At 43.8% G+C, this 23502-nt stretch overlaps 6 protein-coding genes across 6 annotated transcripts; 4 read left to right on the top strand and 2 right to left on the bottom strand.

Moving 5' to 3' along the window:
- Positions 1-306: 306 nt before the first annotated feature.
- On the top strand, positions 307-3624 carry TREMEDRAFT_43264 (uncharacterized protein; the record flags this gene model as incomplete). The annotated part of the gene is made up of 8 exons (XM_007003294.1): positions 307-402; positions 464-491; positions 730-1199; positions 1311-1746; positions 1927-2382; positions 2428-2595; positions 2708-2865; positions 2992-3624. The coding sequence occupies 8 exons, from the start codon at positions 307-309 to the stop codon at positions 3229-3231; spliced, it is 2052 nt and encodes a 683-aa protein (XP_007003356.1). The 3' UTR covers positions 3232-3624.
- A 1660-nt stretch (positions 3625-5284) lies between these two features.
- Positions 5285-7997, top strand: TREMEDRAFT_71334 (G-protein alpha subunit; the record flags this gene model as incomplete). Its single annotated transcript, XM_007003692.1, has 6 exons — positions 5285-5540; positions 5791-5975; positions 6298-6637; positions 6698-6931; positions 7137-7249; positions 7377-7997. 6 exons carry the CDS (start codon positions 5285-5287, stop codon positions 7446-7448), a joined length of 1200 nt encoding a protein of 399 aa, XP_007003754.1. The 3' UTR covers positions 7449-7997.
- A 1078-nt stretch (positions 7998-9075) lies between these two features.
- Positions 9076-12572, top strand: TREMEDRAFT_61087 (uncharacterized protein; the record flags this gene model as incomplete). The annotated part of the gene is made up of 8 exons (XM_007003443.1): positions 9076-9486; positions 9582-9590; positions 9707-9878; positions 10098-10749; positions 10948-10976; positions 11285-11469; positions 11786-11949; positions 12287-12572. The coding sequence occupies 8 exons, from the start codon at positions 9076-9078 to the stop codon at positions 12570-12572; spliced, it is 1908 nt and encodes a 635-aa protein (XP_007003505.1).
- Positions 12573-13152: 580 nt separating this feature from the next.
- On the bottom strand, positions 13153-14370 carry TREMEDRAFT_29121 (uncharacterized protein; the record flags this gene model as incomplete). The annotated part of the gene is made up of 4 exons (XM_007003203.1): positions 13153-13254; positions 13479-13595; positions 13775-13891; positions 14254-14370. The coding sequence occupies 4 exons, from the start codon at positions 14368-14370 to the stop codon at positions 13153-13155; spliced, it is 453 nt and encodes a 150-aa protein (XP_007003265.1).
- Positions 14371-17620: 3250 nt separating this feature from the next.
- Positions 17621-19911, top strand: TREMEDRAFT_68121 (uncharacterized protein; the record flags this gene model as incomplete). The annotated part of the gene is made up of 7 exons (XM_007003630.1): positions 17621-17819; positions 18018-18151; positions 18363-18556; positions 18752-18846; positions 19003-19210; positions 19377-19645; positions 19757-19911. The coding sequence occupies 7 exons, from the start codon at positions 17621-17623 to the stop codon at positions 19909-19911; spliced, it is 1254 nt and encodes a 417-aa protein (XP_007003692.1).
- A 625-nt stretch (positions 19912-20536) lies between these two features.
- On the bottom strand, positions 20537-22902 carry TREMEDRAFT_29041 (uncharacterized protein; the record flags this gene model as incomplete). The annotated part of the gene is made up of 8 exons (XM_007003188.1): positions 20537-20844; positions 20918-20945; positions 21114-21353; positions 21496-21791; positions 21933-22114; positions 22159-22277; positions 22333-22560; positions 22639-22902. 8 exons carry the CDS (start codon positions 22900-22902, stop codon positions 20537-20539), a joined length of 1665 nt encoding a protein of 554 aa, XP_007003250.1.
- Between the last annotated feature and the right edge of the window lie 600 nt (positions 22903-23502).

Here is a 23502-nt window from a genome sequence, read left to right as displayed (position 1 = left end):
GTGTGCGGGTGTGCGAGCAGTGTAGTTTTGATAGTTGATAAAGCGAATAAGAAGAGTTGATTCACGACGCCACTTTTACTTTGACGAGGTTCAGCTGTCGTCGTGCTCCCCACTTTTGTTTCCCCCACTCTTTCGTAAAGTGTCCCCGTCATCCACTCACCCTCTTCTTACAGTACCTTTTCCTACCAATACTATTACATCTTTGCCACCTTTCCTTTACAAACCTTCCTTTCTTGCTTTCCCCCCCACTCGTACATCTTCTCCCTCCCCACTCTCAAATTCCCACTTTCTACATACAACTTGATCATGCCTCATCCACCGAGAACTTCAACTTCCTCCTCTCATTCTCATTCCCCCTTCCAATGCTCTCATCCAGGTTGTGACAAGACATTCACTCGAAAGGTCAGTCAAGCTCTAATCTCTGAACCACTTTGTCGTCCGTCGCGATTCCACTGACTCGTAGGATCATCTAGTACGACATGCTGCCAACCGTAAGCTTTGTTTTTTCTCCCATCTTCCCCTCCTTTCAAGTCCAATCGGTCATGGACCCGCGACCCGCATGATTCTCCCATATTGACTCAAGATCATCGGTATCCGACCACCACTCAGACCTTTCGATCTTCATCCGTATGCCGAATGACCCATGACCCATGCCGCATGCCGCATGCCGCATCCTCATGTTCACATACCCCAGAAATTAGAAACAGATATGGAACTGATGGGGCGTAGATGCAGTAGAAACTTTTGACTGTCAAACTTGCGGAAGACCTTTCAAACGTCTCGACTTGATGCAAAGACACGAAAAGAGAAATATATGTAAATCAGGTTCTTATCTTAAACGTGATCATACTCCTACTTCTTCACAAGGCGGTCCAACAAGTTCTATATCAAATTCTTATCCTCAATCAAACAAACGTTCAGCATCTTCCATGTATCCAGCTTATCAAAATGGAGTGGTAGGTGGGAGTCATGGGTATATCATGGGATATGAAGGTATGTGGCAGAATGATCCTTGGGACGCGGTATTTAATGATGCCATTGCTGGATCGTGGGCACCAGAATCAGTCGCTAGTACAAGTGCTGTTGGTATGGGTTGGGGAGTTGGTATAGGAGCAAGTAGGATGCAGGAAAGTGCAGAAAGGGGTCAATCTGTCTTTGTGGATGGTGCTTGGTTACAAAGACTAAAAGCTGCTTATCCTGTAAGTTCATTCACTCGTATGCACCTCATCTCTCACATTTAATATCCAACATATGACGACGAAGATGTATGACAGATGTCAGAGAGAGAAATGAAGGCTGACGTTGACCAGGATATGGACCTCTCATCAACATTCGTCAATAACTCTCTTTGTGTTTATTGGTCAGACGTAGCTCCAGTATACCCTTTTATTCATCGAGGAACTTTCGACCTCTTCACCGCACCATCCGAACTCATCATCATGATGGTCATCATTGGAGCTTCTGCCAGTCATACGATTACCCAAAACTTCCGATCTATCGTCAAACGTGTTCGGGGTCAATTGGTACAACAATGCGGTCTCGACATGGCCTTGTCTACCCTTCAGACTTTCTCTCTTTGTCATATGCACGATGTTTGGTATGGGGATGCGGAAAGCTTGTTCGAGGCTCAAGTAATGTGGCCTATTATGGTGTCTCATGCTAGGAAGAAGGGAATTGGTGTGGCTGGACCACCGGATCATGAGGCCAGAGGTGAAGAAGCATGGGCCATGTGGGCAAAGGATGAAGGTGGGTTTCTCCTTCACCCTTCGTGTTGTCGTTATCATTCTCCGCTTTTCTCGCGCATCATTTATTCTTTACATACCCCTCTCCTATCTTTTCCGAACGTCTGATACAGAGAACGCAATAGCGTAGAGCATCGCGTTGCCAGCTGCCCAATAAACTTTGAAAACATCAGCTGACATTAAGAACGACGACGAGCCGCCTTCTGCGTGCTTCTGCTCGACACCCAAGCATCCATGTTCTGGAACCAACATGTATCCCGACAACTATCCATCTTCGCACACAATCTTCAACTGCCCAGTCCTCGTTCTCAATGGGAAGCCACCACAGCCTCCGACTGGATGCGTTCTCGATCTCCACCCCCTGCCTCGCCGACTTTACCCAGAGCCAAATCAGGTTACCTACCCGGACTACATCCAGAATTCATGGTCAACAACATCCCAGACGGATACGCAGCAGCAGTGATGAGTGCTTTGGGTCGAGAACGGCCTTTGCCATTCATGGTGGATGCAGAGAATAGTCTAGGTGTGGAGATGATATTGTGCGGATTGATGGCTATTGCTTGGGATTGTAGAACGAGAGGAGGTATGGGTATCAGGTTACAAGACGGGATGAAACATTGGCGTTATGTGGTTTTCCATGGTGAGTCTAAGTATAAGAAGAAAGTCAAGATTACTGATGTGTCAGCTTTGATCAACCTCCGGATCGCCTGGGAGGAAAGTACCAATCATTTGGAAAGAAGTCCGGAATTGTACAAGATTCGAGATACATTTGCGGTTTCTGTGGTTTCGGTTCTTGCGGACATCCCCATGTTACAAGTGGCCGCTGGGGCTAAAACTGTCTGTGGTGCTCCGAGTAGGTCGTCCACCATCCCTTGAACCTCCTCTTCAGATACACTTTGACCTTGGCGTCGAAGACGAGACTTTAGCTGGTCTGTGACGTTGGAAGTTACCAAGCTAACGTTCAGTCGGTGAGAGACAATTCGAAGACGCTCGACGGAGACTTCGATTATGGGCCAAAACGGACGACGCTTGGAAATGCGTTTGGCAATGTGCTAGATACCTGAAAATGGCCATTACCGGACCGTGGGGGGTATATTCTTCGTGGGGTGTCTTTCTCAGTGCGGTGAGTGCTCGACGTCTGATAAGACTTCCAAGATACTTCCTCACGACCTCATTCTCATTCTTCTGCCGTCTCAACAACGTAGCTCTCTCTATATTAAATGATGCACAGAGCGCCACTAACTTTCAGCTCGTCATTTGGTCATACGCCTGGGCAGCCCTTCCCGACACACCTCTCGCCCCACATCATCCTTGTTCCGATCTTGGTGTATGGAAATTATTCGATGATATCTTGGAAGCGAAAGATCGTCTTGATGTGATTGACGGTGGAGTAGGAGATTTGATTTCTTGTGTCGCGGAGAGACTTGAAGGTGGTGAAGAGGTAGAAAGAGAGGAAGCGAATTTGTTATGGCGTTTGATTCAATCTTGAGATTTGTCCCCCTTTCTTCTCGCCTCTTACTTCTCAAACCTTACCCCTCTACCCAATCACACATTTGCTTAACGCATAATTCATTAGCTACCTATCATATGCTTGGATATTCCATCCCCAAACAACTTTTACCTCTAACATCTATTTTGAATCTTCAAAACATCATACACGTCATACTCCATGTCTTGCCTTGACACCTATAACACCACATCTTATCATCCCTTGTTCATTCTTGTTCTGGGTGATTGATACGAGTACTATTCATTGAATATTTGGGCTTTGAGAGCCGAACGAATCTTTATGTAAAATTCATGTCTGTACTCTATCATTCTTATTTAATTTTGGGTATACAGTACAATGAGGGGAGAAATGATCATGCACCGTGTGTCAGTTAAACTAAGTGTACTCGCTCTGTTCCACTTGATACTCCTTTACACTCACTCTATCTATCATTCACAAGCACGTTCACGAGTTGTTGTAGGTTACTGTAACTTACCAGCATGCATCATACAGGATACTTTGCCAAAAGAGCCAAAGCAGAGATGGCAGAGGCCGGAAGCTGTGTCACGTGTCTTTCCGGCACCTACTGTATTGCCACTTCCGGCAGGTTAGAAAATCGAACGATTCCGAAGTTGTAAGCTCCATAATCGCATCGGATCTTGAACAACTACGCATCTGCCACACCTCACACCGCTATCACAGCCACTGAGCACTACGTCCGTAGACTATAGTGATATACGAATTATCAAAAAGACAGACATATTGGGATTTTTCTTTGGAGCGAGAAAAGTGAAAAAGAGGGGAAAAGAAAGGAAAGGAATCAATCATAAAATCAAGCCACCATCTAATCATCAACTTGTACTCTCCACCCTTCCACCCTTCCATCTTACCCCTCTTACCCTCTTGACTTCGTAGGTTCGTGGGTTTGTGGGACGTTTCATTCCACATTATTATATACTCTTCGTCATTACTCATTTCATTACACCACTTCAATTTCGGATCTACCATTTCACCCTCTTAGTGTAGAGATCGGAAAGTGGAGAACGTTCGTATACTGTACTGGATTCGACTTCACCGATATACCGACAAGTCCTGACATACCGATAATCCGACACCGAGACCGACACTCCGATAATTTCAACTACTCCACCTTTCCACACTTTCCCCTTCACCTCTAACAAATCACCGAGTTACAGAGTCATACGATACTCATTTATAACTCCCTTGTGAAGGATCTTCGTCATCCTTAAAACATCTACATACCCATTATTCATACCGAGACGCCGAGATCGAGTTTTGACATTTTCAGTGGAATTATCACCTTTCATACCATCGTATCATCTTTTCAAAATAGGTGATTGAAACGGTATTCGAATTATACCTGAAATCATCAGTCGTGGAGAGTACTAGTATTGAAAAGTGTAAACGAACAGGTCTGAGACCAAGCGATAGTGAAAGGTGAAAGGATATCAAGAAAGGAAGTCTTTATCATTGGTTTAAAAGTGATTTTATCATTCCTTCTTGACGTGTAAGCCCGGTTCTCGATATAACGTCGTGAATTGAGAACGTCCGATTGTGTTCTTGTTTTGTTTTGAACGGAATTGGACAATTACTGGAATTGGAATTGGAATTGGAATTGGAATTGGAATTGGAATTTGGAGGTGAGTGAGAATAAACATTTCTTCTTCCTTCTTTCTTCATTTCTTGAATGGGTTCCCAAGCAAGATACGTATCATCAATAAGAAAATATACACTACGTCCTTCATTTCACACTGTGGTCTCGGTAATAATTGACATCGTAGATCATTTGCTATCCCTCCGTTTGGGTCGTTCGGCAAACTACGCCAATTTTCGATTCATATCTCTGACAATAACCAACTTCTTCACTCTTTCCACCACATTGTCGTCCTTCTTCAGCTAAATCCTCGGTGCTAGATCTCCGCTTTCTTGATATCGAGATACTTTTCAAGATCAACCAAACCCCACATTCCCCTCCATTTGGTTGCTACACCAACTCTTCTCATCTACTTTGATAATTCAAAATTGTCCCAAAATGGGTTCTTGTTTCTCATCACCTGAACCTAAACCCAATACTTCCGAACCGAAACAACCACCTTCCACTTCACCCACCAGTCCTACAGGACCATCAACGAACAAAGCGACGGAAGAAGATGGAGGTGCACAAGGTATGGCAGCTGCTTTAGCTAGCATCGAAGGACCAGGCGAGAGAAATAGGAGTAACGCTATTGATAGACAATTGGAAGACGATCAGAAAAAGTTTAAAAGGGAATGTAAGATTTTATTACTTGGTGAGTTTTTTCAAAACTTGCTCCACATTCCTTCTTTGTAATCCTGTTATTTGTCGATCTCCATGTCATATCGTTCCCTCTACAAGTGGATGTTTCTATGTCTCTGTCTTGAAACAGATATGATGATCACTTTACGTATCCATATCATCTACAAGGAATCAAGTGTCATGGATTTAGCCACAGGGTTCTCCTTGGACAAATATTTTGATTGGAGGAGAAAAGAGTAGAGTAGAACGCGACTGACTCACAGGATCCGGTGAATCAGGCAAATCCACAATTGTCAAACAAATGAAAATCATCCACCAAAACGGTTATAGTAAAGATGAGTTGTTGAATTATCGAACTACCGTCCATAAGAATTTACTCGACTCGGCTCAGGCTTTATGTATGGCAATGCGGAAATTGGGTGTGGATGCGGAGGACCCGAATAACAGAGTGAGTGACTTTTCTCTTCGCTTTCTTTTCTCTCTTGCCTGACAAGTTTTCAACCTCATGCTCTTGTCTCAGTAATCGTTCAAATTCAAATCCATCATCGTCTGGATCCCTTGTCTTACTGCTCGACCCCTCTTGCTATCTTTCCATCGCGCCCTTTTCCTCTTCACCCAATATGAGACTCCATTCCCTCCTTGCCCTTCCATTGGTCAGGTATGACGATCGTTTGTGAATTCTGTCACAAACTCTAGAAATGATCTTGGAGTCGTGTGTTTGACCTACCAATGAAAGTATATGGCTTAGCAGTATCATTTCTAACTCGCAGCAATACGCAGACCGGATCCTGGAATACAAACTCGATGCCGATCCCATGGCCTTGGTTTCTCAAGAAATTTTAGGCGCCATCGAAGCGGTATGGCATGACCCCGTCATCCCAAGCGTCATGGATCGTTCCTCAGAATTCTATCTCATGGATTCAGCTACTTATTTCTTCGCCAACATACGTAAAATCGGCGCACCGGATTACATACCTGATGAAGCGGATGTGTTAAGGGCGAGAACAAAGACGACTGGGATAAGTGAGACGAGATTCAATATGGGACAATTGAGTATACACATGTTTGATGTAGGTGGACAAAGGAGTGAAAGGAAAAAGTGGATACATTGTGAGTTGTCTCAATCCTCGGTTTCTCAAAATGACCCAGTCACTCTGGCTGATGTGCAAGGTTTCGAAGCTGTCACTTCTATAATCTTTTGTGTTGCTCTGTCGGAATACGATCAAGTTCTACTAGAGGAAAATGGTCAGAATCGAATGCAAGAATCGTTGGTCTTATTCGAAAGCGTGATCAATTCAAGATGGTTCCTTCGTACTTCAGTAATATTGTTTTTGAACAAGATCGATGTTTTCAAACAGAAATTACCAAAAGTTCCTCTGGTACATTATTTCCCAGAATACACTGGTGAGTTTTTTGGTCTTCTCATTTATCAATGTCTTTGTTATCTATCCTCCTCCATCTTGATTCGTTTCAGCACTATTTCAGTCTCAAAACATGATATGGGGCAAACGCAAGTTTGTTAGCTCGATGAATCATCATGAAAACAGCTTCAATAGTCATATGATTGGGTCGTACGGGGTCTTCATTAGAGGGAAAACCTGACAGGCAGGTGGAGCAGATATCAATAAAGCTGCTAAATACATTTTATGGAGATTTACACAAACGAACCGTGCTCGTTTGAGTGTTTATCCACATTTGACACAAGCTACAGATACTTCTAATGTAAGCTTCTCTTCTTCCCCGTGGATAAAATCACACCTCCACTCCATAATCTTTTCACAGATCAAATTATCAATTTCTAATCTTTCGAACGAGCGACAATCACTGCGTCCTCAAAGCTGATGAATAGATACGTTTAGTTTTCGCTGCTGTGAAAGAAACTATACTTCAAAACGCTTTAAGAGACAGTGGAATCTTATAGGTCTACCCTCTTTCCACTCACACACTTGTTTCTCCCTTACCTACGTCTTGTCTTCATCCTTCGTTCTTCACCATTGTTTCGTTATCTCTTGGTCATACCATCACTCTTCCTTATTTGATGATTGATCCATCAAACTTCTTTCTCCCCTCCCCTCAAACCACACACGTCTTATCTCAAACCACGAGTGAACGAGTGATCCCAAATTTATCATCCTGTCAATTCACATTCACTTCCTACCTTTCGATAAGAATCAAATACCACACGTCTTTCCCCTCGCAACCTATGTATTCAAGAGAGATGAATGGACAAAGAGTGAAAAGAGTAGGATACGTAGCAATAGGAACACCTATGATTCTTGTATGGATTTTATTTGCTTGTTCTTTCCCCTCCCATCGCTAGTCCATCACATGTGAATCACATTTGGTCAAGTATGTCCAAGTGAACCCTATCTACGTTACCCCACCACGCATTGTAAATAGTTTCGCATATTTTTCACACGTCCGACATACTGTAACTTATATAAGTGCGATTAATTCCATCTATGTGCTCATCCTCCATCTGACCTCACTTGGGCGGCACGTCACATGTTACGCATGCAACATGCAACTCCTTGCTTTACTACTCGTGCCAATGGCGATGAATGGTACTGTACATATCGGACAAATACGTCTATACCCTAGAGTACTCTGAGTCTGAGTCTATCTGATAAACCTCCAACTGGCGTCATAGAACATATGACATTCAGTCACGCCTAATCTCGTCATTCCTTTCAAGGGTTTATCCGAGAATTCGAGGTTTGTCTAAATTCCTCATCTCGGTCTCTCACATTCTCATACTTCCCCTGTCCATCCTCCCCTCTTTATGCAGACCATTGACCACACACACACACTCTCTCTCACTTTTCTTTCGTAAAAACCTGTACATATGTACATACTGATCTACTGAGCAGTTCGGGCCAAATTTAACTTACTTGAAAGGGCAGGTCACCTCGGCGTTCGGCGTCGGTCCGACCGGGGAAAGGTAGGAAATTAGGAGACATCTTAAGGTACCGACCGAGTTTATCAGTCGAAAGGGAATTTCGAATTTTCACCTGCTTCCTATCTTCACTCCATGCATTCGGGTACTCGGAATGTTTTTAAAGATGACATGAGGATTCGTATTTCAAGTAAGCTTACGACTTTTGTTTTCCCAACTGGACACTTCTATCACCCTTCTTTTTCAAGTAAGCTTAAGATCTTCCACACGAGTTGTTGAGAAAGGAAAGAAAAGAAATCAATCCATCAAAACATCAACACATCAGACGTTATCTTTACATCAGTTGCTAGGAACTTGAGAATCTCAAGGATCAAGTAAATCATCAAAATCTTTCCATACGCCCTTAAAGGACTTAGGTCTTATCTTTCTCCTCTCATCCTCTCTGATCCTCTAATCTTCTGAGACATATAAATCCTGGTGTTTCTCCTCAGTTGACTCAATCTACAAGACAAAGAAACGCTTTTCAGTGCAATCTCGAAATCAAGAGTAATCGGGGTATCTCGTCGTTTGGGTTTCTTAGATAAATATCATACAACTTCGGTACTTCGAATAAACTCAAATTGGAGTAGACCAGAAGGAAGAAAAGATAATCATGTCGAAAACTCGTAAATTACTCAATTCCTTATCTCGAAGTATAAATCCCACAACAAGAGCTCAAGTAAGAACGACACTCACACTGTCCAATCCCACAAAATCGAGTTTTGGATATACGACAGATTCACTTCAACCACCTTATCAACATTCTATAGAGACTACAAGTCTTCGACCACCTTATCATCATTCTTTATCTTTTCAAAGTTCACGTATAAGAGCAGGGAGGAAGTATGTACTTGCTGATTCTGATATCGGAGAAGTTGTTGGATCGGCAGGATCGACGAAAGGGACGGAAGAAAGTTGGAAAGAATGGGCTGGGGAGATGTTGAGTGATGAACAAGGGCGAGAAGAGTTGGAGAGAAGTTGGAGAAATGTTTTAAGAGATTTAGAGGGGGTTAAAACTTCTGGAGTGAGTGTTGTTTCAGATTTGACTTTTATCTTATCGTAATCGACTATTTCTTCCGGTGATCAGAATATGGGCCATGGGAAAGCTCTCCGTCTCAGGTAGTAAAGGTACGTTGGGATGATAATGCTGAAAGAAGAGAAGGAGAGAGGAGAGACGGAGAGACGGAGAGAAGGAGAGAAGGAGAGAGGAGAGGAGAGAAGGAGAAGAAGAAACTGATTCATAGATACAAGTCCCGGATATCCCTTTTCATTCTCTCTCACATCACCTCACGTCGTCTTCACTTGGTGCTATTAAGAACGCAGGGGTGGTGGTAATTCGAGATGTAATACAAGATTGGGAAGCTATAAACTGGGCTAGAGATATTTTGACTGCTTTAGAGGAAACTGAAGGGAGACGTGAGTCATATTCTGACTTCTACTTGTACTCTTTTCTTTCCCTCCTCTCTCTCTCAGGGCATCACCGCCCACCTCTACTCTGCATCAAACTGGCCCGTCGCTCCAGTCCCTCTTCATCATGAAAATTGATAGCGGTTCTCTCTCGTCCCTACACCATCTGACATGCGACAGACTAGGCCGACCATGGGCACGATGTGAAGGGATGTTTACTGACCTCAGCGCTATATTGGCACCCTTCCCTACTTACCGCTCGAGCTCATCCTTCCCTTCTCTCCGCACTTTCTCAAATCTCTCTCGCTTTGTTATCCAGCGAAACCAACTACATTCTCTCCGAACCTATTCAAACCACTCTTCACTCTTCTCCTTCTCTTCTCCCTCCTTCTTCAAACCCATATATAGTCAACCCATCTCTTTCCCCTATATCATCACTTCAACTTCATCTCACTCTTTCTCCCTCCTCTCCAATCTCCACTCACACCATAACACCCAGTATCCACGCTGCGACATACGCATCACTCCGACCTCTTTTCAAACCTATTCAAAGCAAGATATCTCTATACGATCCTACCCTCTATCTCTCACCTTCCAACTGGACTTTAATACCTTCGTCCTCTCTTCCTCACATTTCCACAGAAGTTTCTTTACCACATCTACAAACCACCTCTATACCTACTTTACATCCTGGTGATGTGATAGTTCGTCATGCTGCTTTACCAGTGTTAGGAGAAGGTGAACAGGTATTCCTTCCTATCACCCCGTTACGCGATACGGAAGCAAACAAGGAATTCATCAAGAAACAAAGACAAGCTTTCGAAAGAGGTTTACCACCACCTCATGCGAGAGTAGGATTGGCGGTACAGGAACAAGAAGGGTCAGTGGGGATGATAAGGAGTAGTGGAGGAAGGAGAGTCATGGGATATGAACTTTGAACCTGGGTTTTCTTATTGAGCTATCTTCAGTTGATTTTTGTAGCTTTGTAAACTTGGCTTGTTTTTGGTTGTTAGCTGGGAAGGGAGAGATGTGTTTATTCATGTCATTGGGCTTCTTGTGAGGTTTATACGACTGTCAGATCTAGGTATTCGACAACGAACAACAGATGTATATAGATGACCTGAAGCCACTTACGTCACGTGTTTTCATCCTTCGACTCAAATTCTTCAACCGCCCCTAACTCATGTTCGATAATCTCTCAAAACATCCTCACATACATACATCTATAGTCTTTTCAATACTTGTGCAAACTTCAATACGTATCTTTTAACCATTACAGTGATAATCATCGACAAAGCACAAGAAAACACGTGATTCTTCCCGCAACATCGAACCGTCACACCACCTTCTCTTTCATCAACCCAGAACCCATTTTCAATATCTCTTAATTTCTTTTTGTACTTGACAACCACCAGCCTCACGACATATCGTATACATTCAATTTTCAGAAAGTGAATCTCACGATCTACCACTAAAGAGTCTCACGAGATCAGGTCGACGTGAAAGTCCCACGTGTACGATAGAAGATCAAATCGGGATGGGGTTATTAGATTGGTTACCATGTTGCGGACCGAGGGATAAATCAGTTTCTACTTCACCTGTAAGTGTATATATCTTCTACATACGAAACTATCTCTTCCTCTTCTTTAGCCACCCTTCTCTCCAGTCCTTTAATCAGTTTTGTTTCTACCTTCCACCTGAATTTTCTTACCCATCACCTCTCTTTCCCCTCAACACCACCCTCCACATCTTGTGCGAGATCTCGTGCCAAACAGTCTTTATACTACTTGTCTTTTGGAGCGAAGAGGACCCTTTTAACGGAATGAGTTAAAAGAATTTGCGAATCCAGACAAGTCATTGTAGAATATAAAATCGGAAATGAGAGGAAGGAAAAGATTCTCTTGGCTGACGTTAAGACACCAAATCAAGAATCCACAACACTCCTTCCTCCTCAAAGGGAAGACTCCATAGTATCGGAGAATGGTTATGGTGCTATTGTTGAATCTGGAGGAGGACAAGGAACCAATTTATCAAAAGAACAAAAACAACGTATAGGTGATATTGGACGTGCAGCTGGCAAGTGAGTCAAACGTTCCATTCGAAACTTGATCTCTGATATTTTTTCCTCTCTTGTCTACATCCCCAACACCTTTTTCTTATATGACTCTTCTTCTCACGGATTTGATGTCTATTTCATTCGACAGCCTCTTGTATGATATAGAGATATCGTGTGAGGAAATCAGAAACTAGCATATTTCCAATGCAACTTCGTTGTATTGCACCCTGCCCTTTTATCAAGATCAGCCCGAACGATCGAGATGTCACGGGTCAGAAGTCTCCCCCATTGCCTCTGGATTAAAGAACATCGAGAATAAACCTCAACACGCAGAAAAGAATATCCTTGCTGACCACACCAGTCAAATGTTACCCATCGGAACACTCAGACCTCGAACCACACCTCGAACAGTTTCAGCAGCATCAGCGTCATCAGCCTCTTCATCACGTCCCAGCTCTCCTAGTCCATTACGTCCTGAGACTTCGCCGCCAGGGGGGATCATTCGAACGCCGGAACTTGATCGTTTGGCACCGGCTCAGACGGAGGAAGAGGGGGTGGTGAAGAAGAGTCTGTTCGGTCCGGGGAGAAGTACGAGTGGTACGAATCGTGGGAGAGGTAGAGGTAGAGGTAGGGGGAAGGGGAAATAAATTGCGGATTCTCTACTTGCGAGCTTCACTCTGAGAATATCTTGTTCTGGTTTGACTGATATGGATTGTATGAAGACGGTCGACAAAAGGCGGGAGCTACTGGAAGCATGTGAGATTTGAAGAGAGGAGATGAAGACATGTTAAAGGAAAGAAGAGCGAGGGTGAAAACTTGGACATGGGTCACAAGGTGATTAGTTCGGGGGGCATCAGGAGTGGAGAGGGTGTGTGGAAGGTGGATGAAAAGGTTTGAAATCAATCATCATAAAAACGAATCCTCATATACCCATATTCTGTTGTACCCAGCATTTGACAATTCATGATGCAGCTGCATGCTGTTTGCGGTTCATGTATCACTTCGGTGGTATCAATCACGAGCCTTGTGCTTGCTTGTTCTGGTAGCATAGGATCATTCTGCTGGCAAGATTGCATGCTGTCTAGATGATGTACTCTAAATCTTAATGGATTCTGTGAATTAGCACACGTCAAAATTCAACATCACCCTAAACCCATCCCTGATACTCGTCGACAATTACAAGAGATGCGAAGAGATGATATGTTTGTGATGGGAGGGATAAAGGAATCAACAGTACGAGTACTCACCGGTTTTGACAACTTTTTGAAGATCTTGTTCAACTCCCCAAACATGAGCACGAAGATCAAGTAATTCAATATGTAATCCGTCCTACCCATTAGCACATTTCTCATTTATATCCATCCTCTTTCATCCAGACCGTCAAAAATCGGTCACTCTGGGACTTCGAATAATTCCTCATGATATTCCGAGCCTCAGTCGCCCTGCTACACTCAACTTCTCCTGCACATCTCCTTCGTATTGATAGTCGCTTTTGTAGCTTCGTCTCAAATATAACAGAGACGGAGTGAGAAACAAGGAGTAATTAAACTTACATAAACTTTCTTCATCTCTTCCCTCACCTTGGATACATCATCTTTAACAGCTGTAGAAGTTTTCAGAGATGCTATTTCTTTCTCGACGGTTTGTAAACGGTCTAAATGGGATGTGATCTACTATCAGCCATGGTTAACCCTCTCCCTCAATCCTCACATATGTAGCTCACTCTTCATACATCACCCACTTCCTTCTGATTCACACATCTTCGCAGTAAGGTCTTTTCGATCCTGAATCATGAAGACGAAAAGATCCTAGATCCAGGGGGCGAGGGTAAGAGAACCGTCAAACCCACCTTACTTGCGCCTTGTTGTAATTCATCTACGCTGGCCATCAATAACCCCGTGGCTACTTTATTCTCTTGTTGAAGGTAATAAAGTCCTAGGGATGTCGCAGCGGAGAACCCGAAAAACTATATCATTGTTAGCTTATATTGTTTAGCTTCTACCTCTCGCTCCTCTGGCAGATGGGTTAAAGCTGTTTCCATTTTTACTATAAATCTTCTTCATCGGTTCGTACTCCCCAGCAGAAGCAGGAAGAAAAGAGTTTGAGCGTTTAGAGCTTGTAGCTCAGGTTTGCATGGTTATTGAATGCGCCTCGACTTTTTGTGACTTGAGACGAAGAGGGAAAAAAACGCACAAAGCCTAGAATACCACCACTACTCGTCAACTTCATTCATTCACACTCTATGATTGACATCAGTCGGTGTGTACGAGCCAGAAATGATTGAAATAATGTATGAGGGGAGAAAATGACGTACCGGAATCCCCCGACTGGACGACGAACAGGAGCAGGTCCGACGGTACCTATGACTTCTTCTCTGACTCTAGGCGTGGAAGAGAATGCCCTACTGCTCTTCCGTAGAGTTCTCGGGACCAGACGTAGGCTCATGATACTCATTCGGCTCACTGGGCCGTGGTTTGACAACAAAGAAGGATTGGAATGAAAAGTCGAGTGAGAAAATGAAATTGGTCTTTGTGATTTCGATTTTGAGATCTCCTTCAACCTGTTTCCATCCTCCATTGGTCACTCCTCTTCCTTGCTTCCCACCTTGGTCACGATCGATAAATGAACCAACGTTAGGATTAACGTACAACGCTACAAGTTGACAGCTAATAGGTGTATAGGTGTACTGTTCACGCTCTCCACCATGTCATCTCATTCCTCTCGCTCAAGTGCTTAAATGACCAACCTTCTTCCTGCTCAAAATCAAAATAATGTTTATATCGATTCATACCTATCCACCTACCCTTTACCCCCTGAACCTCCTCCTCCTCCAAACCATACATCAGATCCGTCGTATCATCATGTTCAACACCACTTTGAATCGGGTGGACCACATTATTGGTCTCAAACAACATCCGAAAGTTCCAGTCAAGTTCAAGATTACCCATCAAATAACTTGACGACCGTCAGAACTGATTTTTCTCACCTTGACGACCATGTCCAACGATACTACTCGTATCCCTCTCAAATCGGAACGAATATCGACGACAACTCACAGTCATTTATCAGATCAGACATGCCCCATTCCGTCATTATGCAACTACAAAATCGTCAACAACATCATACCGATCAACATTCCGATACTTCAGATTCTGTCGATTCGACCGTTCCATCATCCAACACGGACAATCCGCAAGGTTTATCAGTAGATGGCGAAGTTTCTCAACCTTCTCATTCTTCACAAATCACTCACACGTCAAACCCTAAATCTTCCAGACAGGTACCAACGCCCCATGATCGAAAAGACCATGTTCAACCTGATCAGATCTCAAGACAACATTCATCGTCTCAATCCACTTCTGATCTATTAGACACCCAAGGTAATTTTCAAATAGGAGTCACTTGGGCACCAGGTCCATCGACCGTTACACGTTCGTCTACCAGTGCTGGATCATGGGGAACTTTACCTCTCCAAACGGAGACCACTCAACTCAAGGATAATCCCTCATCGTCTGTAACGGGGGATGTCAATTCAGCCGTTTCTGAGAGAGAAGAGGAGGGAGATGGAAAAAGGCAAGGAATGTCAGTTGAATGGATGGCTCGTCAAGGATGTAAACATCATTTCAGTGCACCTCAACATACTCTAAAAGGACCATATGGTAATCGACCTCCTTGTGTCGAAGGACGTCATGCCGATTTGATGGGAGTACGAAGAGTTGGACAAGATAGTAACGGGCGTTCATCACCTATAGGTACCAACGGTAGGGTGGTAGTGGATGAAGCAGGGTCACCTATGAGAATACCCCTTACGACACCCTCAAAATCCACAAGAGCTAATAGACTCATGGCCAATGGTTTGAATACGAATGAACATGGACATACTGGGATGTACATGCATACTATGGCTTCGAAAAGGGGCGAAGGTGATAGCCTGGAGGACAACATACAAGCAACTATCATGAATGATTCTCTTGGGTGAGTAAATATCAATGACCGCATCTTTACACTCCTTTACCCAAAGCTGCCTTTATGTTCATCCTTTGTCCTATTCGATACTACACGCAGTTTACCACTCTCCTATTTTGCTCTATGATATCTCAAGCATCTTCTCCTTCTCCTTGTGCCTTCCCTGCCATCGTTCTATGAAAAAAGACCAAACGACCTATTCTCTGGAATATTGACATATTGGAAGGAGGATCATCGCTGACATGGAATACCTTATCTTTTCTCCCAATCCCACTACTATACCTCCTACCGCCCATGTCGTCCCTCCCAGCCCAACGCCCGTTAAGCAAGCAGGACGTTTACTCATGATGGATTTCGCAAGTTGTCTCCGGTATCAGCAGGTACGTGTCCTTCCCCATCCACGATCACTTCGCCATATTCCCATTTACATGCTCTTCAGGCAGTATTTGTCCCATATGGGCGCTCTGGTTGTCTGTGTCGTGGTCGGAGTTGGGTAGCAACTTATGCCAGGGTGCCACTTTGGAGGAATGGCAGTCATTGATCAAACGGTTCTTCACTCCCGATGCAAGGTTCGAACTGTCTTTATATCCGTCAAACGCCGATGTGGAGCTTTACGGTGAGGCTTCCGCTGACTTTCCTTCTCCATGTCACTTGTTTATGCCCGCAATTACACAAATTTCTTCCATTTGTCCGATAAACGTTTGAATTTGATAGCACGGTTATTGTATCGATGTTAACAAACATCAGATCTCCCTTCACAACTTCTCCCCGTGCTGTTGGGAGGGATGAACGAACAATGCCTCTCCCAGTGTCTCAGTATCTTTAATCTGGAAGAAACCTGGTCAGACCACATTCTCACGTTGACAATACACGATCTGGAATGGCGGTTCGTCTATCCTGACAGTCAACTGGTTTGGACGGCAAGTGCCGACGTCGAGCTAGTCTACACGCCCGGTGGAGAGTTATGTATAAGTAGGTTCGTTTTGAATGTCAATACTTGGACCAAATCGGGAGATGTGGAGACAGACGAATGTGGGTTGTTGTTTAGTTTGGGAGAAAGATTGAATTGGTGTGAGGAAATGGAGGAGATGATGCCAATATGGAAAGAGGTCCAACAGACAGGGGATGATCCTCGGGGTGAGTTATCAATTCTTGGCATATTTTCCCTCTCTTCCTCCCTCTCCCACCCTCTCCCTCCCTCCCTCTCCCTCCCTCACGTTTTCCCTGTTGCCCCTCACATCCTACCTGTTGTCTTTCACTTCAAGTAATCTATCAACTCTCATCTTCCATGGGCATTATTCACGCCCAACTACGAGCACCCTGTACGATGTACCTCCACTTTCTTGTTGGAAGAGTAGCTTGCTAAATGATCCGCAGATGTCATGAACCGTTTATTACGTCCTCCCTGTCCCACTGCCTAATCAACGTCTTTAACGCCGAATTCCGAGACTTTGTGACGATATCGGGATGTATTGAATAAGAAGATAGGCGTATATTCGTACCTTATGCAAGTACTTTATTCCCTCTTTGCGTTTCCCCACTTTCCCCACTTTATTGCCCGGATTTGGTGTTGCCCGCTTGCTTCTGACAATCTATCTATGTACCTCTTTTCCCCTATCTTCTCTCTTCACATCTCTCCACATAATCATATCTTACAAGTAATATCACTTCTAACCGCGTTTCATAATCAGGACATCCATCTATCTTTATTGACTTGTGAATATTGGTCATGCCGCCTTCCCACTCCACCTTCACTCATCCCTCTTTGCCGGACAAACGACCTTTAGTGAAAGAGTTTGTGGGATTGAATCTGGATCAATTACGTACACCTGCTTTGGTGATTGATCAAAGTATCTTTCAAGAGAATTGCGAGCGATTGACGAGGGAGGCAAAGAGCAGAGGAATGAGATTCCGAGCACATGTGAAGAGTAAGTTTCCGTATCTTTTCTTCCCATCATCATCATTCGTCACTTTCGACTATATCAAAATACATCGATGGCCTTACCATATGCTTTCGTCTTATCAAACCCACGATTGATCTCAAGTATGGAGGTACAAAGGGGGTAAGGTGGAATGACTCGGTCGGACAAGAAAGTTTCAAAGAGGAATATGAAGCTGAGACAGAGCGCACAAAACGATAGAAGGTACAAGGATCCAGCTTGGGGCAGGGGGAGGAGTAAAAGCTGTGGTTTGTTCTACAATGGTGGAAATATGGCAGATAATACAACATGGGTTGGTGGAAGAGGGTTCAGTCAATGATGCGAGTTTCTTTCCAGATCTTATACATTCAATCAACCTCATAATCTACATCCTCTCTTCATCCCACCCTACCTTCTATAAGAGATTTTAGAACCATGCCTGATAATCGTTATTCCTGGGGGCGTTTAGTATAGTGGTAGAAGTATAATGGTTCGAAGGACTAAGTGAAAGCCCATTGTGATGAGGTGCAGAGAGAAGACTGATTTTCATAGATCTTATATGCCATGCCTGTCTCCCTCGATAAGATGGAAGATCTTCACAATGCTCAATCAGAAGTGAGGGACAAGGCAGTAATCAGATTGATGGTAGATCATCCGACTCAAATCGAAGCTTTGAAGAACTTCAACGAGAGAAATGGTTTGAGAAGAAAGTGGAGTGTTTTCATCAAAGTCGATGGAGGAGGAAAGTGAGTTTCATTATCGCTCATCTTCTCCCTTCTTTTTCCACGGGGTCGCCAAAATCTCACAAGCCTCTGTCTGATGGCTCAATCACATTAAAGAGTCATTCACTGGAAGGAAGTAAGATACACTTCCATTTGTAGGATATCTGACATTCTGAAAATGAGCAGCAGGGTTAAACGGTGTGAAGACTGATGAACTAGACGAGCAGGACTTCCATCAGATAGTAAAGAAATGAAAGATCTCATCGCTCTTTGCCTCTCTTCTAGTCACGTTGAAATATTTGGGTTTTATTCTCGTACGTCTTCCCCCTCCCCTCTCTGTCCTTCATGTATGATAGCTCTTGGAAATGGTCCCTTCACGGTACTCGTCAAGTCATATCTTGGTTCAGAAATTGTAAGAAAGAACTCGGGATTGTAGAGGAACATTCATGTGGAGTGATCTGACCAGACAGATTTTGGCCAATCTTACACTTCCGACTCACTTGACAAAGCTTCAACTTACTTTTACGGTGAAGTAGAATGTGTGAACCTCGCTGCTCGCTCAGCTAGAGATCTTGGCTTCACCGGAAAATTGGTGTTATCAGTAGGAGCTACGCCCACTGCACATGCCGCTACCCGACAATTTTTCATGCCTAAAGATTTGGAGGGAGAATTAGAATTGTGAGTTCTTCTCATTAGATTTATTCACTTTTTCCTTTCTTCCCTTACCTAACTTCTACATGACACAAGAAACAGAATTCCGCTGAACGTGGTCAACTGAATGTGGTCAGTTAGAAAGGCGTGATCAGGCAGAATATCGCAAAAGATATCAGATGTTGATATATAGACACGCAGGAAATTATTGCATGTTGGATCTACAACAATTACACACCTCTCTCATTTCCCCATCAGACATAGCTATCACAGTCTTGACTCGTATCATCTCCCTTTATCCTTTGAGGGACGAAGCTCTTTGTGATGCAGGAGCTTTGGCAATGTCGAAAGATACTGGACCCATTTCGGGATACGGAAGAGTTGTTTTTCCCATCAGTGCGAGGGGATGGGATTTAGGTAGGATATCACAAGAACATGGGATTTTAGTACGGAATCCTTCCCGTGTTTTGGCTCCCCACATCGATCCAGCACAATCCTCAGAAGGGATTACAGGGAGGAAAAAGAATGTGGATCGAGTGGAAGTAAGGGGAAAGAAAGTGGAAGATCAGGAAGAAGAGATTGTGGAAAGGAATGGACTTGAAATAGGGGGATTAATTAGGATAATCCCACAACATGCTTGTTTGACATGTGCTTCATTCCCTTGGTTTTATGTAGTGGATGGAGGAGAAGAGGTGGTAGATGTTTGGATACCATGGAAAGGTTGGTAGAATTCTCATAACTATTTGATCTCTTTGACGGTATGTCAACGATGAATACCATTATCATTATCATTGTAAGTTTAGATGAAGCGTTACTCACACTACTTGGCGGAACTTTCAGTAGAGGAGAGGAAGGTGTCAAGGGTGTTGCAGATTGTTGAAAGGGACTTGGTTTGTGAAGTGGCTGGGAAATTGGAAGATGGAAGGAGGATAGAAAGAGCGAGGATGTTGAGAAAGAGAAGAAGGGAGTATGAGCAGGTGGGGTTTGACCCGGATGAGCATCAAACTTGGAGATAGGTAAGAGGAGATTTTGAAGGGTTGAAAATGACAGTGGAAATGAGGAACATCGTTAAGAATGTTTAGGATATGGTGGAGCCGAACGAATATATTAAGTTGATTCTGCTACCTGGAAGATAGTAAGACTAGGTTGAAGACAAACATCGACGTGGAACTCATGATGACCTTTCAACCGGATGGGGTAACAAAGTGAAAAGAAAGAATATGAACAAGTGTACATCTAACAAGCATGAGCATAGCATACAATCCCAAATCACTTCCGATACCCAATTAAAAGACCATAGTAACAAATCACACAAATCCCAAATCACTTCCGATAACCCACTTCCTACTCGTATCAATTAACCTTCCCATCCATTCTCCTTCTCAAAACTTTACCAGCTCTAACATCCATCATTCTTCCTTCATCCACAACTACGACTCCATTGACTAAAACGAATCTTATCCCCTCTGCTTTCTGCTTTGAAGAATGGAATGTCGCTGTATCCTTTATTAACTCCGGATGGAATAAAACGAGATCAGCGGCAGAACCTTCTGCTATCAAACCTCTGTGAGGGTATATACCAAGACGTTTGGCGGGTCTGGAAGTGAGATGGGAGATCATCTCTGGGATTGACATGAGTCCTAAATCACGAGCGTAATGTCCTTATATATCAGCATTTTATTTGATCTCTTATTTTGAGGGAAGGGAGGGGTGGTGAGTGTGTTTGGGACTTACCGATGAATCGGGGAAATGTACCGTAAGCCTGTTACAAAGTCAACTCTACTTATATATTACGTGAGAGGGGAACGCATAATTGTCCTGGGATGGGAGGTAGGAGAACAGGCGGGGTATGCCAAAAAGGTTTGTACTCTGAAGGGGGTATGGGTAAGGGAAGGAGAAAAAGAGGGAGGAATGGTCTGGAAAAACTCACTCTAGGATGTAATGTTTCTCCATGAAGTATAGCATCACTACCACTACAATGTGTTTCATGTAACATCATCGCCCTCACATTATCTTCATTTCCCACGTGCATGATACAACTGGTAGCTAAACGGTCTTTGAATAAAACGTCGAAGAAGATTTGGATTGGTGGTACGCCTAGGTTCCTGGCTAAGTCTCCTATTCGTCTTCCTCCGTATCCTCTCAAATCAGGATGAGTGGTAGTTCCTATCTTTTCCATCAGACATTTCTTTTCATCACTCTTCGCCGGCTTTCTTACCCTAATTTGGGTGTAAAGATAAAGAAAACCAGTCATCATGGTGGATCATGCTAGATAAGAAGGATGGACATGAAAAGAGAGTAAGGATGCTCACTTGAATTTCATCCCAATTAGTAGGTATACCATGTCCTCCATCACACCCTTTAACCTCCACAGCCAAACGAATTTTCTCCCGAGTCACTTCATCTTGTAATCGAAACATCACTTGATCGGGTCCTCCACTACTCGCCCAACTGGGTAACAAAGCCGAAAGAGTCGTACATCCTGGTAAATAGGGATAAGTGTCTAATGTGATGTCGGCACCCTTTGCACGGGCGTGGTCGATCATCCCGATCAACCGTGGGGCCTTTCCCTTGTTTTCGGAAAAGTTGAGAGTGGCATGGGTTAGGTCTGGAGGTTTAGCTTGAAACTTTTTTTCAAAGTAGACAGCTTTCAAGTGGGGGAAGTGTCCAAGAAGAAATTAGCTGATGTGAGCTGGGGCGTGATTCAGAGTTGTGACGGGACAGTGCGATAGGAGGAGAGGAGACACACGAATAGGACAACCAGTTTGAAGACCCAGCTTCAACATCTCATCATAACTCTCTAATGCTCGATGACCATAACTTCGATGATGAGGAGCATAATAAGCACCTGGATACTCTATCGCAAGTGTCCGACAGAGCACCGCCAATTCAGAGGTTGAAGCATACATCCCTGGAGTGTATGTCAAGCCACTATGGTCGTTAACTTACACTGACGCAGACCAAGAGAGACTCACCTAGACATTCCCACTGCACCTTCATCCATGCACTGTCTGAGAAGGTTCACTTGATCTTGTATTTCTGCTGGAGATGCTTGCTCGTCAAACGGTCCACAAGCCAATAGTCGAAGATTTCCCTTGAGTGCGTCAACTTCGTTCGGGATAGGATGAGTGGATGATGAGGGGACTTACTTGTGGAACCAGCCCGGCAACATTAGTAGCAACTCCATTCCTTTCCAAACAATCGAGATATTGCCCCAAAGTCCGCCATTCGAAAAGACCTTTTCCGGGATAAATAGTATGGCATTCTTCATCCGTAGGTGAACCGTTCCATCCTGCTATCTGCTTACGTATAGAATTGAGTTGTTGTGGGTTTCGTACGGGTGCATAAGATATACCATCCTGACCTATAACTTCGGTCTACACAGTCAGCTTTTGACCTGTTCGCTCAGCTGAGTATTTAGAAAATGAGGGAGGAGGAGGAAAGGAAAGATTTACCGTACAACCCTGAGAGAGCTTTGCTTCGTGTTTAGGATGAGTGAGGAGGTAAAGATCGCTATGAGCATGTAAGTCGATGAATCCAGGACATAATACGTATCCTTCCGCTTGAATAACCCGAGCAGTCGGAACGACTAATGTGTTAGAAGGAACGATCCGCTTTATTACACCTTCTGATACGAGCACGTCTGCCTTGTATGGGGAGGTATCGTCACCGGGTATGACGAGTGGAGATCGGAAGATGATCGAAGATGGTTTTATCATGACTTGTCGTGATGATCAATGAGCTTTGAAGTTGTTGGAGTGGCGAAGTGTTGACTAGATGACTTTGAGATACTGGAGAAATGGAACAATAACCGTTGAAATGGAAGACAAAATCCAAGAGATGGAAGGGAGATGCTGGGTGCTTCCAGAAGACGGTGAAGGGGGATTAGAAGGTAAGAGAGAGGTCGTAATGATCACAGATGACAAAGGAGAGGGATATATATATACACATGATGAAGGGTAAAAGAGTTGATTTACAAGCAATAGGCAGTAGAAGAGAGACATGTTGGGATTGTGTCTCTCCCCCGATGTTGATGGTTCAAAGTGGGGGAGTGGGGAAAGGGAAGGGAAGAAGAAGATTATGAGTTAATTGGTAGATGTCTATCTATTCTCCGTTGATCGTTGACCGTTGACATCATCATCATGGCTTACACATCTGAAAGTAAAGTAAATGTCATGACAAGGTGAGGATGTACGACTACGACTAGCTACTACTATCAACATCGGAGTGGGAATCTGGTACCGAGTACCTAGACGGTCAAGTTAGTAATACTATTTTGTCGTACTTGACCATTATGACACCTGGTACCGAACACCGAG

Source organism: Tremella mesenterica, assembly GCF_000271645.1.
Source record: "Tremella mesenterica DSM 1558 unplaced genomic scaffold TREMEscaffold_3, whole genome shotgun sequence".
NCBI classification, from domain to species: domain Eukaryota; kingdom Fungi; phylum Basidiomycota; class Tremellomycetes; order Tremellales; family Tremellaceae; genus Tremella; species Tremella mesenterica.
This window is presented reverse-complemented; position numbering and strand designations above follow the sequence as displayed.